The 15,546-nt window shown below is 38.7% G+C and overlaps 1 protein-coding gene across 1 annotated transcript in view; it reads left to right on the top strand.

The window, feature by feature from the left end:
• Nucleotides 1–298: 298 nt before the first annotated feature.
• LOC115589408 (obscurin-like) overlaps nucleotides 299–15,546 on the top strand; it is a 68,374-nt gene continuing 53,126 nt past the window's right edge. Inside the window, exons 1-5 of the mRNA XM_030430250.1 lie at nucleotides 299–467; nucleotides 11,308–11,574; nucleotides 11,695–11,967; nucleotides 12,141–12,440; nucleotides 12,739–13,008. Of these exons, the coding sequence (XP_030286110.1) occupies nucleotides 299–467; nucleotides 11,308–11,574; nucleotides 11,695–11,967; nucleotides 12,141–12,440; nucleotides 12,739–13,008 (1,279 nt within the window). The remainder of the gene's footprint in view (nucleotides 468–11,307; nucleotides 11,575–11,694; nucleotides 11,968–12,140; nucleotides 12,441–12,738; nucleotides 13,009–15,546) is intronic.

The raw sequence follows: 15,546 nt of genomic DNA, 5'->3' as shown, positions 1-15,546 counted from the left end.
CTGTAATTGTTGCACTAAACTAAATAGATAACTAAACTTTTACGGCTTCCTCAAATCCCCCTTAATGTTGAATGTTCTTGATAGTTTAGAAACATATTTCGTATTGATGTAATCTCACTGCTAAATAACTTGTATGTTGTCAGATAAATCAAATGTTCTATTGATTGAATGTATTAATAAAACATCTCTCTACCTCTGTTACATAGGTGCTGATGCAGTCCTGGAAGTTTCTGAATACACTTTGTTTGAAGGAGACTTGGTGACTCTGAGCTGCAAGAATCGCACTTCACAACGTACGATGAGAGCTACCTTTTACAAAGATGGATCACCTCTTCAAAACAAAAACCATCAGTCATCCACTACAGGAGAAATTACCATTGATCCAGTGTCAGTGTCAGATGAGGGCAGGTACAAGTGTAAGTTTGCTGATGGGACAGAATCTGAAGAAAGAGAGCTGAGAGTGAAAGGTAAGAAGCTGTCTCACTGTGATGAAGAAACATTATCATTGTTTAAATGCTGCACCAAGAATCCAAATGATACATCACAAAAAATCAAATGTCCACATGTTAGCTTTTAGCAGTTTTCAGTTGAATTTCACTGTCATCCAGTGAAGTTTTTTTTTTTTACTTCTTCATACTTACAGACTGAAGTCTTCAGTTTCAAGTAGATTTTGTAACAAGGGTACAAATCAGTTCATTAAACATTGAGGTTTACATTGTGTAAAGTATTCAAAATGTTTCCTGTTTTTTGTAAACCAAACAGCACGTACGGCCACACTGACAGCAGACAGGAGAGACATAAAAGAGGGGAGCAGAGTGACACTGACATGTTCTGTGGAGGATCCTGCTGGCTTTGAATATCAGTGGTTCAGACAGACGTCAGACTCTTCTGTAAAAACTCTTCTTCAGACCAAAAATGTTGATCAATCATACAGAGTTATCTCACATGGAGGCAAATACACCTGCAGAGGATGGAGAAGAGAACCATATGTCATCACACCTGATAGTAATGAAGTCGTCATTAAGGAAACTGGTGAGTTTAGTATTTTCTATTTGTTATTTTCTCACAACCTACGTTCTTTACTTTCTTTAACAATGCCCAAAGTGTGAAGGGACAGTGTTTGATCGTCATGTTAGCCCAGTACCCCTCACTTTTATGAAAAAAGAAAAAAATTTTAAATGTCCTTCATCATGTCAAGAGTGGGTTGAGGATGCTTCCTTTCTGCTGTTCAGTTTTATTTATCAATATCTGGAATTGGGTGAAAGACGTAGAGCTGAATGTAGGATTTGTGGACTGTTTCCTTTGACATCAAACTCTGTTCTGCTGAATGTTCTCAGTGGTTGAGATTGTTTTGTCTTGTTTTATTCTAGATTTAAACTGGTGGAAAGGAGCCTGTGTTGTTTTGTAAAATGCATTTAACAATTTGGACAGGCAGTGATATCAGATGAACATCTTTCTTCATGAACTCCCTTTTTGTCTTGTGCAAATCCTCTTTTCTAAGGAGATTGCTCATGAGGAAAAGTTTACACAGTACTGCTGCTAATACTGTAGTTGTGAACAAGAGGAAGTGGAGGTGGCTGGAAAAACACACAATCAGCATGTTGTGCTGGGAGTTAAACATTAATGTTATTAATACCAAAATAGTATTATTTCATTTTATTTTAACCAGATTTTAAGTAAAACAAACTTTCAAACGTATGAGAGTAAAACGTAGTAAAGCGGTGAGAGCTGCAGTACGGCTCTCACCCTCTCCACAACGCTCTGGTTGAACAGAGGAGCTCCTTCAGCCAGAGACTGATTGCTCCTGAATGCACCACTGAGCGCCACAGGAAGTCATTCTTACCTGTGGCCATTAAACTGTACAACTCCTCCCTCTGATTTTCGGACTCATTTGGCTATTTATAAAACAAAACGAACAATATAACTATTCATTCTCATTTCATTTATAAAGCTACAACCATTTCATTGTATATTGTATATATTTCAGATTGTATACTTTACTATTTTATTATTTATTTGTATTTTATTGTCTACTTTGATATTTTATTTTATTGTCTACTTTAATATTTCATTTTTATTTACATCTTCATCTTTATCGCTTGTTTCCATTCATGCTGTATTTCTATTTGTACTTTGCACGGAGCATTTGAACAAAAAACTATTTCCCCCCGGGGATTAATAAAGTAATCTGAATCTGAATCTGAAACCTAATGTTGATAATGTGTTGATATGTTCATAAAGGCCTTTTACCAAACCTAACAAATCTAGAATCCAGCCTGCATGATGAACTAGACATTAGACACAAGACTAACAAAGAGGGATGATGAAAATGTTCCTCCATATTGTTGTGGTCAAAACAGTCTAGTGTCTGAACTAAATGATTTGATTTTTGAAATGTTTGCTGCAGAAAAGAACAACATGCATTCACACATTGAATACAGCGATTATAACAGAAGATGATGGCATTTTATCTGTTCACTGTAATCCTGTTTGAATCCTAACTGTGTATTTTTATGTCAACAGTTTCCAACAGGGCCAATTTGACCCTTCAAACCACCTGGCCTCAGATATTCAGAGGAGAGACGATCACCCTCAGATGTGACATCCAGAGAGGTGGAGTTAATAAATGGACGTATGAATGGTCACCAGCCAACTTAAACACACCTCCAACACACAATGAATACAATATTATCAGTGCTACTGAGTCTCACAGTGGAGAATACAGGTGTAAAGGAAGAAGAGGCTCATATTCTTCAACAGAGTGGAGTGATGTCATCACATTGACAGTATTATGTAAGTTGGACTATCTGTCATGATGAAAATTTCATGTTTTAATATTTTAATTGATCTAAATCCAACTGCAGGAAACATTTCTCTCCAACAACAATGAAGTCTCTTAAATGAACTGAATGATTATTTTTACCACAGGAACAAAATAAGTGAAAAGCAGCCAGAAATCAGAGTTCTGTAGTTTTTCCATCAGGAACGACAAAAGCATCTCAAATAACTTCCAGGCTGGAATGATGCTGCACTTTAACACTGTTCTCCACAGTAAGAAGGTTCTGGGTGTGAAAGACACATTCAGCCAACTGGTTGAGTTAACTCAGGTTAATCAGCAGTCAGGTTAGTTCAGATGAATCACTTGAGTAGTCTACACTTCCTGTAAGTGATAGTGTCAGTGGTTGTCTGTGTTATGTGTTCACTCTGTGATAGACTGACAGTCTGTCCAGGATGTAACCTCGCTCTCATCAAATGTGAGCTGGGATAATCACCCTGTGAGCCTGCAAAGGATAAGAGGCTACACATCATTGATCATTAAACAGTTGTCTATCAACAATGAAGAACCACAGTGAAAGTGTTCAACTTGGCTCTTCAACACTTAAACACAAGGTTTTACCTTCACAAATGTAACATTCAGTAGTGCAGCAGCTAATTCATTAAGAAACCCAGGAAAAGAGAGAGAGGCATGACATGTAAGAGAGCTCCTTGGCCAGGTTTAAACTAATATGTGTCCAGTATTTTTAACTTAATTCAGTGTTAATATTAAAGTAAATTTAAGTCTTACAGTTCAAGTATTTCTTGTCTGTAGGGGCTGCACTATATAAACTGAAGTAAATCACAGTGACATTAATTTCCTTTTTCATGTCTTTGTTCTAAATCAAACAGCAAACAGACCAAAGGCTGAACTGAGGGCTGATGACAGAGACATTCCTGTAGGGGGCAGTGTGACCCTGACCTGCTCTGTGAACCCATCATCATCTGGTTGGAAATACTTCTGGTACAGAGGAGAGAAAACATCTGAACCTCTGACCTCTCAACTCTCAGCTGGACCAATCAGAGTCTCAGAGGAAGGAGTCTACTGGTGCAGAGGAAGAAGAGGAGAGCCAGTTTACTACACAGAGTACAGTGATCCAATCACTATCTACAAAAATGGTGAGTTTGATATTTGATATATATATATTTAATTTGTATTTGTTGATTGATTAGAAAATAAGACATGAAGTAGATTTAACTTTTTTTTGTTTCCTTACTGTGAATTCTTGAACATGAACAGTTCCAAACAAGGCTGTTGTGACTCTGCAGCCAAACTGGTCTGAAATATACAGAGGAGAGACGATCACTCTCAGATGTGAGATCAAAGATGGAGGAGACACTGAGTGGGAGTATGAATGGAGAACAACCAGCTCAGAAAAACCTTCAAATCAAAATGAACACAGCATTAGATCTGTTTCTGCATCCCACAGTGGAGTCTACAGGTGTAAGGGCAGAAAGAAAAGTGAAAAGTCTTCAACAGATTGGAGTGATCCCTTCATACTGACAGTATCAGACAGTAAGTCACATCACATTTCTTTCAAAGTGAAGATTATACAGTTCATTAAAAGGCTGTTTTGGTTCATGTATATATTTAAAGTAAATTCTCAGTATGTACTGATTGTGGAGAATGTATTTGATCCTCTATCAATACATGTTTTCATTCTGAAAAATCATGTTCCAACAGAACCCCAGTCTGTCCTCACGGTGTCTCCTTCATGGCTGAGTGCTGGAGCCTCAGTAACTCTGAACTGCAGTGTTAAAGATCAATCTGCAGGATGGAGGTTCTACTGGTATAAGACTGTTCCTGATCCATCAGACAACTCCTACAGCTATGAGCTGCTACCTGGCAGCAGCTGTGGGACTGAACAGGATTCCTACATTGTTCATGGACAGACACACACAGCAGGATATGTGTGCAGAGCTGGAAGAGGAGATCCAGTGTATTACACTGATTACAGTCAACCTAAGTTTGTCTGGTCTGCAGGTCAGTCTGTTTCTATCTCTTAAGAAACAGATGTTATATCAACTCTGTTCATCTTTTTCTTAATGATGATAAACATACAGTATGTTGAACAAAAGAATATTAATTTACTGTGGTCTTATGATCTTGTCTCTCTCGCTAGCATCAAGCTAAATTCATACTTTCCACCCTATTGGGTGGAATTTACTTGTTTCCTTTTGACCTCACTCTTTAACATAAAACATAAAAAGGGAGATATGATATCTTGGCTAAAATCTTACTCTCATTAGCAAAAAGTAATTTTAGTCCCGCTAAAATGCTTACAGCAGCTGTAGTCACTTGGTTGCCAATCACATAACTTATTCCGAATGGTAGCAAGAGCTCAAGGCAGAAATCATAATTTTAAGAAAATACTGAGCATTGTTGCAATAAAAAAGCTAAAGACTATTTGAATTGAGGCATTTTATATCTAAAGATCTCTGTGCTCTGTTTGACCTCTTATCACATGTTGTTTTTCAGATTTTCACTCATCAGCGTCGGTTGCTCAAAGAGTTGTAGTTCTCTCTAAGTAATAAAAACGCTGTCAACTTCTCTTATATTAAACTTTTCATGTTCTTTGACTGTTTGGCTGCTGAAAATGTCCCCCTGCTTTACTCGACTGAATTTCTACCACAAGAAAGAAAAGAAAAAGGAAAGAAATGACACAGGCTGCAACAGATGTCACTGTCTAATTCTTGGTATCTCAGCATCACGTCTTTATGTGTGAAAAGGAACTGGAAACACTAATACAAATGAAAACCGACTTTGTCTGTTCCTTCTCATGCTAAGACACGCTATAGTTAGTTTTAATATTTTGTTACTTAAACTGCATTAAATGCACAAATATGTGGTCTGACATGTACAATAATTACTGTTAATGCCACTATTTCACTTGACATTTTGTTTTGTTTTGTTTTTTGTTTTGTGGTTTTATTTGACATTTTTTTGCGACCAGGAAGAAACCTTTGCACAAGAGACAAGTTAATGTACAAAGTTAACTAATACTGTCTATAGCTGAATAAATAAGTTAATAATATGTATAATAATGTGTAATATCATGTGTTGATCAACAAATTGATGAATAGTGTTGGGGAGGTCACATAATTTGTGAGGCTGCAGAGAAAGGGACAGTTTCCTTCCTGATACAGATTGGATCATCCTGTGTTTTACTGCTGCCTCAGCTGGAAACATTTCATCAAAAATTCTTCAGTTTTAATAGCACAATTTAAAGGCAGTTCTGTAGAGGAGAGTGTCTCCTCCCCCCAGCACAGAAACTTGACATGGTATCACTTTAAGGTGGTTTTACCACAACTTCACCCACAGGAAGTGACTGAGCTCAGAGACAGAAACAGAAAAAATGTCATGAAGAGAAGTGAGCATGCAGAGAGCAGAGAGCCCTCGCTCACAGCTCCACTCTGTTCTATTACTAGTACTCTGGCTCAGACTTCACACGGTTTGTCATTTAGCAACACTTAAGTGATTTAGCTGTCTCTGATAATGCCAGTTTACAAAAAAATTAGTAGGACCAATATCAGTTTTCAAATCTGATGCACCATGAGAAAATATTAGGAAAGAACAGTCTTGGAAAACCCATTTAAATTTAAAGGACAGTGGCATAACATAGATCTACTTCAGGTTCAGACAAACACAAGTTTTAAAAAACAAGGAACATTTAATTTGTGATGATACAGTCTCAGTTTAATAATGATGGCTCTCTATGACCTACATAGCAAACAAGACCATCAGTGAGAAGACTTTCTGAATAGTTATTAGTGATTCTGAATGCAGCACAACTCAAACTGGATCAGAAATTAAATGTGTCTCTCACCATTCACTACTGTACATTTTCTTTCTGAGATAAGGTCCCATGAGGTCCACCAGAAGGGGCCTCAGTTCACCTTTCTATAATAAAGGGTCTAAATAGAAGACACAAGAACTGTTGGATGGCATAACATGTACAGAGTAGATAACAATACATAAATGTTAGTGTGATGTAATATGATTAAATCCAGTGATCTTTTGTTTCTTGGATGTGAAATGAGGATGAGGAGCAAACCTTTGCAAGAGAGATGAGCTCAATTTATTCACAGTGGACAGGAAATGTAAACGTGTCAAAGCAACATCACTGCAATTGTTTGAGCTTTGTGTGAAATGGAAGCAAGAACAGAGAGTGAGAACTGCACTCAGAAGAGGAAGTTGATGAAAAATTCTGCTCTCACATTCAAAGAAAGTTTAACTTCTCTTTTCTTTCTGCTGCATTTTTATTAATACAAAGTAGGAAGTTTGATCAGAAACAGAGTGACAGTGTGGGTGCTGGATGTGAAGATGGGGCACACTCTGCTCGGTGTGCTCGGGTTATTCTGTGAGTACATCTGTGACTTTCTATGTGATGTTCAGTATTTATATCAGTGTAGTAGTTGTGTACACATGACCTTTGTTGCTGATTTGTCTTGGTTCAGATTGGAGGATTATGTTAAGTATATTACTCAACTAGTTACTTTTGCAATAGTTTTTGCTCACATACCTGGACAATGCATGTACAGTATATGATCTAAGGTATTATGTATATAGCTGTAGAATTACATGTACTGCTTATTTTACTCTGCCTCTATATATTGAAGAGTTTTAAATGTGTTTCCCACCTCTGTAGCTGTGTAGCAGAATATCATGACAGAAATGTGTGATACTGTTGATTGATAAACAATAGTTGCCACTGATGAAACTCCACCTGGATTTTGTATTTGATTCTGGTCTAATGAAGTTTGAATCTTTATTTTAGTGCTGAATACACTCCTGTACGGACATGCTGAAGGTGACTAATTATCTTTTCCATATTGATTGATTTTGTTTGTCCTATATGTCACCTACTGTATCACTCTTGATCACTTGTTTTTGCTAGGGGTGGGCAGATCGATCCAAATATCGATAGTATCGATACCAAGGTGAGTATTGGAATCGGATCGATACCAGCGTGATGAGATCGATATTTTTGTTGTAGTTTCTCTTCTATAAATTCAGCAAATCACTTGTATTTCTTCCCAGAGTTTGTGTGAGTGCAGCGCTCCTCTTCACCTCTCTCACTCCGCTCACTCAGGTTCACTGTAACTGTAACTCAAAAATATATACTTATATTAAGAAATATAACCTACCTCAAGAATATAATAACCCTTTTGTGTATCTGTTGAAGGAACATTAGTATTCCTATTTAGGCTACATGCAGGTTAGAGATTTGATATGTTAAATAAAGTACAAAATCATTAATTGATCAGGAATTTTCAAGTAAAAAGTATCGGTATCGGTATTGGTATCGGCAATACTGGCCCTGTATTTACTTGGTATCGGATCGATACCAAAATTTGCAGTATCGCCCACCCCTAGTTTTTGCAGTTTTTTCAATATATGTTTTTATTTTCTCAGTGCACATTATGAAATGACTGGATTAGTGCTCAGTTGTTAAAGGAAGCTACTTGGAAAGTGTAGCTCTGCATGATACCACTGAATTCACACTGGAATAAGTGTAGTGACTGTGAAACTACTTTAGTTTGGTTCACTGAAGCTGTGTAGAAAAAGCTGCTCAAACTGCTTTGTAGGAAAGATAGTGGTAATCCTGAGTGGGGGTACGCTTCAGTGTTTCGCAGTTGACTAGGTTCCTGGTCTTCGGTGATTCACTGAGTTCAGCATTTAAAGACGCCTCAAGCTCGGCAAGCCACTGAAGACTAGCTAGGTGAGTTAGCCACCTTTTGTAGGCAGGTAAAGTTGGAGGAAGAGGGGAGCCTCACACTGTTGTTGTGCCAGGGTTTTCTCTAGGCCCTGGTCGTAACAATTGGGGGCTCGTCTGGGATCTGAATGTCCATGAGGTGAGGTAGAGATGGTTTGGTTTAGTTTGCGTTTGTGTAAGTGGCCTTTAGTTAAGTGTAGTGGTCATCTTTTTTGTTAAGTTGTTGTTGCTGCATGTTGTGTTTCTGACTGAGCACCCTAACCAGAAAGCTGCCGGGCATTTTCAAGGATTTGCCATTTTTGTTATTTTGCCTTTCTTATTTTTGGTGGTAATCCTGAGTGGGGGTACGTTTCAGTGTTTTGCAGTTGACTAGGTTCCTGGTCTTTGGTGATTCACTAAGTTCAGCGTTTAAAGATGCCTCGAGCTCGGCAAGCCACTGAAGACTAGCTGGGTGAGTTAGCCACCTTTTGTAGGCAGGTAAAGTTGGGGTGTCTTTGCAGTTTGTATCCCTTTGTTTATACTTTGCACAGTAACATAGTTTTGTGTGAGATGGCTGCTTTTGTGTTGGTCACGTTGTGATGTGTGGCCCTAATTAATACTTGTGAGCAGTAACTTTTGTGACCTTTTTGGTTGTGGAACTGGACTCCACTTTTGTAGGGTCACTTGTGGTTGCAGCTTAAGTATAAGATGGCAACATTTTGTGTAGTGGTGACTACAGAGTGATGCCCTTTGTGTGTGGTTGTTGTAGTCCACTTTTGGTTTGGTCATATAGGTGTTGCTGCTTTAGTGTATTAATTAGTGTGATTGGGATGGCGTCACTCCCCAGATCAGTGGATCTTGAGTGGTGGGTATGTCTTCCTAGTTTGTCCGGTTATTTTGTCTCTGTCTGTCGCACTCCATGATATAGTAACGTGTGGTTTTAGATCACAAGGTGTCCATTCTAGGTGTGGTAGTGGCAGTTCACTTTTGTTGGGTCACTTGTGGTTGTAGCTTAGGTATAAGCTGGCAACATTTGTGTGTAGTGTTGACTACACAGTGATGCCTTTTGTGTGGTGGCTGTTGCACTCCACTGTTGTCTTGGGCACCTGTTGCTGTTTTTGGTGTGTGTGTCTGTTACTACAGTTGGTTTATTTGCTTTTTGTGTTCTCTCCTCATTGTGGTGGCCACTAATAAGGTTTTGGGTCCTGTTTTTATGTAGATTTGTTTTAAGGGGGAACAGACATGTGATCAACACCCAATTGCATTAACTTCAACATTTCTTTAGGGAAGAAATGTACAGTTTTAAGGGGGGAGGTGTTACGACCCGAGAGGTCATGTTTCTATTTGTCTGTTTTTAATATCCCTCTTTTACCTGTGAGTATGAGTGTGTGTGTGTGTGTGTGTGTGTGTGTGTGTGAGAGAGATTGGTTGCAGGTGTGTTTGAGTGGTTGTAGGTTGCCCCCAGGAGCTGATTGGTTCCAGCCTGGAAGACAAGGGTTTAAAGGCCGGCTCCTCCCAGTTCCTGGGGGGCTCTCCTCTGCTGTCCAAGACTGCCGGCAGTTGTACGACTGTGTACATGCTTTGTTTGAATAAAACTATGTTAAAACGCTCGCTGCTGGTGGTGTTTGAGGAACAGGAAGAGGGGAATCTCATTCTCTTGTTGCACCAGGGTTTCCCCTAGGCCCTGGTTGTAACAAAGGACTGTGGTGGAAAACATTTGTCTGGTTAATTTGAATCCTGTTTACATCCTAACTGCATATTTTATCTGAACAGTTTCCAACAGGGTCACTTTGACCCTTCAACCCAACTGGCCTCCTTACAACTGGATATTCAGTGGTGAGACGATCACCCTCAGATGTGTGATCCAGTGAGGTCGAGACAATAAATGGACATATGAATGGACTAAAGACAACTTAAACACACCTCCAACATACAATGAAAACAGGATTATTAGTGATACTAAGACTGACTGGAGAATACAGGTGTAAAGGAAGAAGAGACTCATATTCCTCAACACAGTGGAGTGATGTCATCAAATTGACAGTATCAAGTTGGATCTTTCATGCATAATGAAAATAAAGCAACAGAACACACTGCTTTCTTCAACAACAATGTACAGTAGCTCTTTTCAGGGCACGCAATGGCACATTCTTTCTGACATGTTAACTAAAAGAAAAGTCAATCAGTGCTGCATCTTTTGATTATTAAAAAATATCAAGTAACCTGTAGGGTGAAATGATGGTACGGTACAACACTGTTCAACTGGTTGAGTTAACTCAGGTTAATCAGCAGTCAGGTTAGTTCAGATGAATCACTTGAGTAGTCTACACTTCCTGTAAGTGATAGTGTCAGTGGTTGTCTGTGTTATGTGTTCACTCTAGTGATAGACTGACAGTCTGTCCAGGATGTAACCTCGCTCTCATCAAATGTGAGCTGGGATAATCACCCTGTGACCCTGCAAAGGATAAGAGGCTACAGATCACTGATCATTAAACAGTTGTCTTTCAACAATGAAAAACCACAGTGCAAGTGTTCAACTTGGCTCTTCAACACTTGAACACAAGGTTTTACCTTCACAAATGAAACATTCAGTGGTTTGCAATTCATTAAGAAACCCATTAAACCAGAGAGGGGTATGACATGCTGTATCCAGTATTTATAACTTAGTTCAGCGTCAGTGCAAATTTAAGTCTTACAGTTCAACTATTGCTTGTCTGTAGGGGCTGCACTATATAAACTGAAGTAAATCACAGTGACATTAATTTCCTTTGTTATGTCTTTGTTGTAAATCAAACAGCAAACAGACTAAAGGCTGAACTGAGGGCTGCTGACAGAGACATTCCTGTAGGGGGCAGTGTGACCCTGACCTGCTCTGTGAACCCATCATCATCTGGTTGGAAATACTTCTGGTACAGACGAGAGAAAACCTCAAGACGTCTGACCTCTCAACTCTCAGCTGGACCAATCAGAGTCTCAGAGGAAGGAGTCTACTGGTGCAGAGGAGGAAGAGGAGAGCCACTTTATTACACAGAGTACAGTGATTCAGTCACTATCTACAAATATGGTGAGTTTGACATTATATATGTATTGCGTTTAGATTTGTTGATTGATTAAAAAAAGACATGATGTAGATTTAACTTTTTGTCATTTTTGTTTCTTTCTGTGAATTCTTGAACATGAACAGTTCCAAACAAGGCTGTTGTGACTCTGCAGCCAAACTGGTCTGAAATATACAGAGGAGAGACGATCACTCTCAGATGTGAGATCCAGGGAGGTGGAGATATAAAATGGACATATGAATGGACTAAAGATGACGTAAACACACTTTCAACATACAATGAATGCAGGATTATCAGTGCTACTGAGGCTCACAGTGGAGAATACAGGTGTAAAGGAAGAAGAGACTCATATTCCTCAACACAGTGGAGTGATGTCATCAAACTGACAGTATCACACAGTAAGTCTGATAAATCAAATTTCTTTCAAATTGAAGATTAAACGGCTCATTAAAAGGCTGTTTTGGATCATATATATTTAAAGTAAATCTTCAGTATGATGTGCACTGATTGTGCAGAATGATTTGATCCTCTATCAATACATGTTTTCATCTGAAAAATAATTTTCCAACAGAACCCCAGTCTGTCCTCACTGTGTCTCCATCATGGCTGAGTGCTGGAGCCTCAGTAACTCTGAACTGCAGTGTTAAAGATCAGTCTGCAGGATGGAAGTTCTACTGGTATAAGACTGTTCCCAAACTATCAGACACCTACTACAGAGGTGAGCTGCTACCTGGCAACAGCAGTGGGACTGAACAGGATGCCTACATTGTTCATGGACAGACACACACAGCAGGACATGTGTGCAGAGCTGGAAGAGGAGATCCAGTGTATTACACTGATTACAGTCAACCTAAGTTTGTCTGGTCTGCAGGTCAGTCTGTTTCTATCTCTCAAGAAACAAATGTTATATCAGCTATGTTCATCTTTTGTCTAAATGATGATAAACATACAGTATCTTGAAAAAAAGAAAATTCATTTACTGTGGTCTAATGTTCTTGACTCTCTCACAAGCGTCAAGCATAACTTCACGCTTTCCTTACTGTGTGGTTTTACGTACTGGGATGGTCAGAATTGACTTGTTTCATTCTGTCCTCACTCTTTTACCTGTAACACAAAAAGAGAGAGATATGATGTCTTGGCTAAACTTTACTCATTTTACTCATTTTCAGATTTTCACTCATCAGCGTCTCTCACAGTGAGTCCTGACAGAGCTCAACACTTCACCTCTGACTCTGTCTCACTGAGCTGTGAGGGAAACTCTACTGAGTGGAGAGTGAAGAGGTTATCACCTGAGGACAGATACCTGTCAGACTGCACCATCTGGGGGACAATGACTGGATCTACATGCAAACTAAAGACTAACTGGCTCAGTGATGCAGTGTACTGGTGTGAGTCTGGATCAGGAGAGTTCAGCAATGCAGTCAACATCACTATACAGGGTATGATTTTATTATATTTTGTTTTTCTTTTACTTACTGTTTCAAACATCCTGTTGAGGAGTACAGTACACTGACATGTTAAGAGTTCTGCCCAACATTCTGCTTCATGATCTGTCTAGTAATTAATTGTTTTCACTTCATAAACATAGTTAAGTATTTAATTATGTAGAAGACTATCACTTGATAGAAAAGGGTTAATCAATCACTGGCAATTAATAACAGTCTTAAACGGGGCACCACCTTCGTTGTTTAGCTAATTTTTGAATAATCCGAAGGACATTATTCAAATTCAACTGTACAAGTTTGGCTTGACAGTTAAAATCAATTTAATCAGTCTCATATCCTGAAGCAGTGACTTCTTTCCACGTCTCCATCGATTTTCCACATCAAATTAAACTCGCACAGACCACGACATCCCGTTATATATGTTTATTAACTAAATAAATGCAGAGTAAATAATATGAGATAATAATTCAAACGGGTAAAACAAATAACAGAAAATGTGAAGATTGTGGGAGTGAGTTATTGAACAGCTAACTTCTAAACGATGGTGGGTTTGAGTGTAACAATCCGTTCATTCATAAAGTCACAGGAGTAACTCCTATTCTAACAGGGCGATATGCGAAAATTTCTTTGAGCTTATAAGGTCGAAGTCGAAGCTTTGTAGACACCAACTCTGATCTTTGTGACTTGTGAGAAAATTACATAGGCTTCCTTTTGTTATCAATGTACTGTAAGGACAAGAAGGGAAAGAGAGACTGTCACACTGCCTGAGGTGTCACAAGAGCCACAGGTGGGGGCACATCCCCACAAGGAAAGATACACAAGTTTAGATAAGATAACATTTACTGTCCCATCTGTTACATCAAAGGGTCACTGTCCTGGGAAGACAGGACACACCAAAATATCAAAGAGTCATTATTCTGTAAAGAAGATGTTTTATGACTGTTGTAAATGAAGGTAACCTCCTCTCTGTTCTGTACTTAAGGGATAACAATTTAGAGTTCGGGAGAGAATGCTTTGCCTTCCCTCCACGCTGCGTGTATTAAATGACATCTGATTCATACGCTGAAATCTGAAATTCTTCGGAGATTTAGCACTCTCTACCTCACAAAAGGAGAATTTCCACAACAATTTGGCGACGAGGTTATGGGATGGACGCTTCGCTGACTGCCGCCTGCGCCTGAACTGAAGGAAACTGCCGGCAGGAAAAGTTCCACTCCGACAAACGGAGGATTGGATCCCACCTGAAAATTCGGGCGCAGACGTGGCCAGCGGACGCTCCACAAATAAGTGAGTACGGCGTTTTGAATCATTTGCTCAATTCTAAAAGCCTAGGTTGACTTTTGTAATACCTGTGTGGTTGAAAGTCATATTCCCCATGTAAAACCTGTGTGGTCGTGGGTGATAAAAACGTCCGTGTGAAGAGACGTTCATTCCATATAAAGCTGTGTGATTGGAATGTTTTTTTTAAGGTTAAGGGCTCAATGAGGAGCACCTTTTTCCTTCCCTTGTAATACCTGTGTGGTTTTTGGTAAAAACAAGAAACCCTTGTAATACCCGTGTGGTTTTGGGTAAAAACGAGAAACCCTTGTAATTCCTGTGTGGTTTTGGGTGAAAACGAAAAAAAACAAAAAAAAAAACAGAAACGCAGCGCAAGGCTGTTAGCACTTAACGAGTACAACAGGCGAAATGAATTGATTATTATACCTACGGTGTGAAGAAAATTTCAAGGGATTGTAGATTTTCAGATGCTACTTACTGATGAGTAGATATTAAATAGTGGTCGACCGAAAACCTGATAACAGGTAAAATAAGAATATAATAGAATATAATATAATAATATGATCTTATGTGAGCTACTGTAATAATGATATGATACAGTATACCATTATATGAGGCCCCACTATGATAAAATGGGCGTATGAGTGATATAAATATACGAAATAAGTATAAAGAATAAACTTTGTTGTGCCATTCAGTGACTATAGTATACAGATTGTATGCTATAAAAGGGTGCGTTGCTTGGAACGAATGTATCATACAAACCACCTGGCTGAATAGGTTGCTCAAAGTTAGTGTGTGATGTGATGAGATCCAACCATACACTGTATGGAAAGATCAGTGTGATTGTGAAGATTTTGTGTGAATGATAAGCCCATTGGAAGTTTAAGCAAATCTGTCCCAGTGAGTCACTAAAAATATGAGGAACAAAATGGGGAAATTAATAAATGTATCTGACCTTTTTACAGGCTCTGCTGAATTAAGAGCAGACAAATGGGGAAAATGTGGTTGAGGATTTCAACTTTGGCATTTTGTCACCCTTGAGGTGTTTCCAATAAAAGGCAAATTAAGCACAGAATGTTTTGAGATGGTGTGGAGTATGTTGAAAGAGAAGGTAAAATGAAAGTAGGGAAGAAACAGATGGACTGATAAATTGTTTTTTTTCAAAATCAGTAGCATGATTGAAAGAAATGTGAGAAGAGGGTTTGAGTAAGAAAAGAAAGAGAGAAAAGAATGTAGGGCTAGAATTTATGA

The sequence above is a fragment of the Sparus aurata genome, chromosome 10 (genome assembly GCF_900880675.1).
Source record: "Sparus aurata chromosome 10, fSpaAur1.1, whole genome shotgun sequence".
In the NCBI taxonomy this organism is placed as follows: domain Eukaryota; kingdom Metazoa; phylum Chordata; class Actinopteri; order Spariformes; family Sparidae; genus Sparus; species Sparus aurata.
The sequence above is the reverse complement of the archived record's forward strand: the minus strand, read 5'-3'. Positions and strand labels throughout refer to the sequence as shown.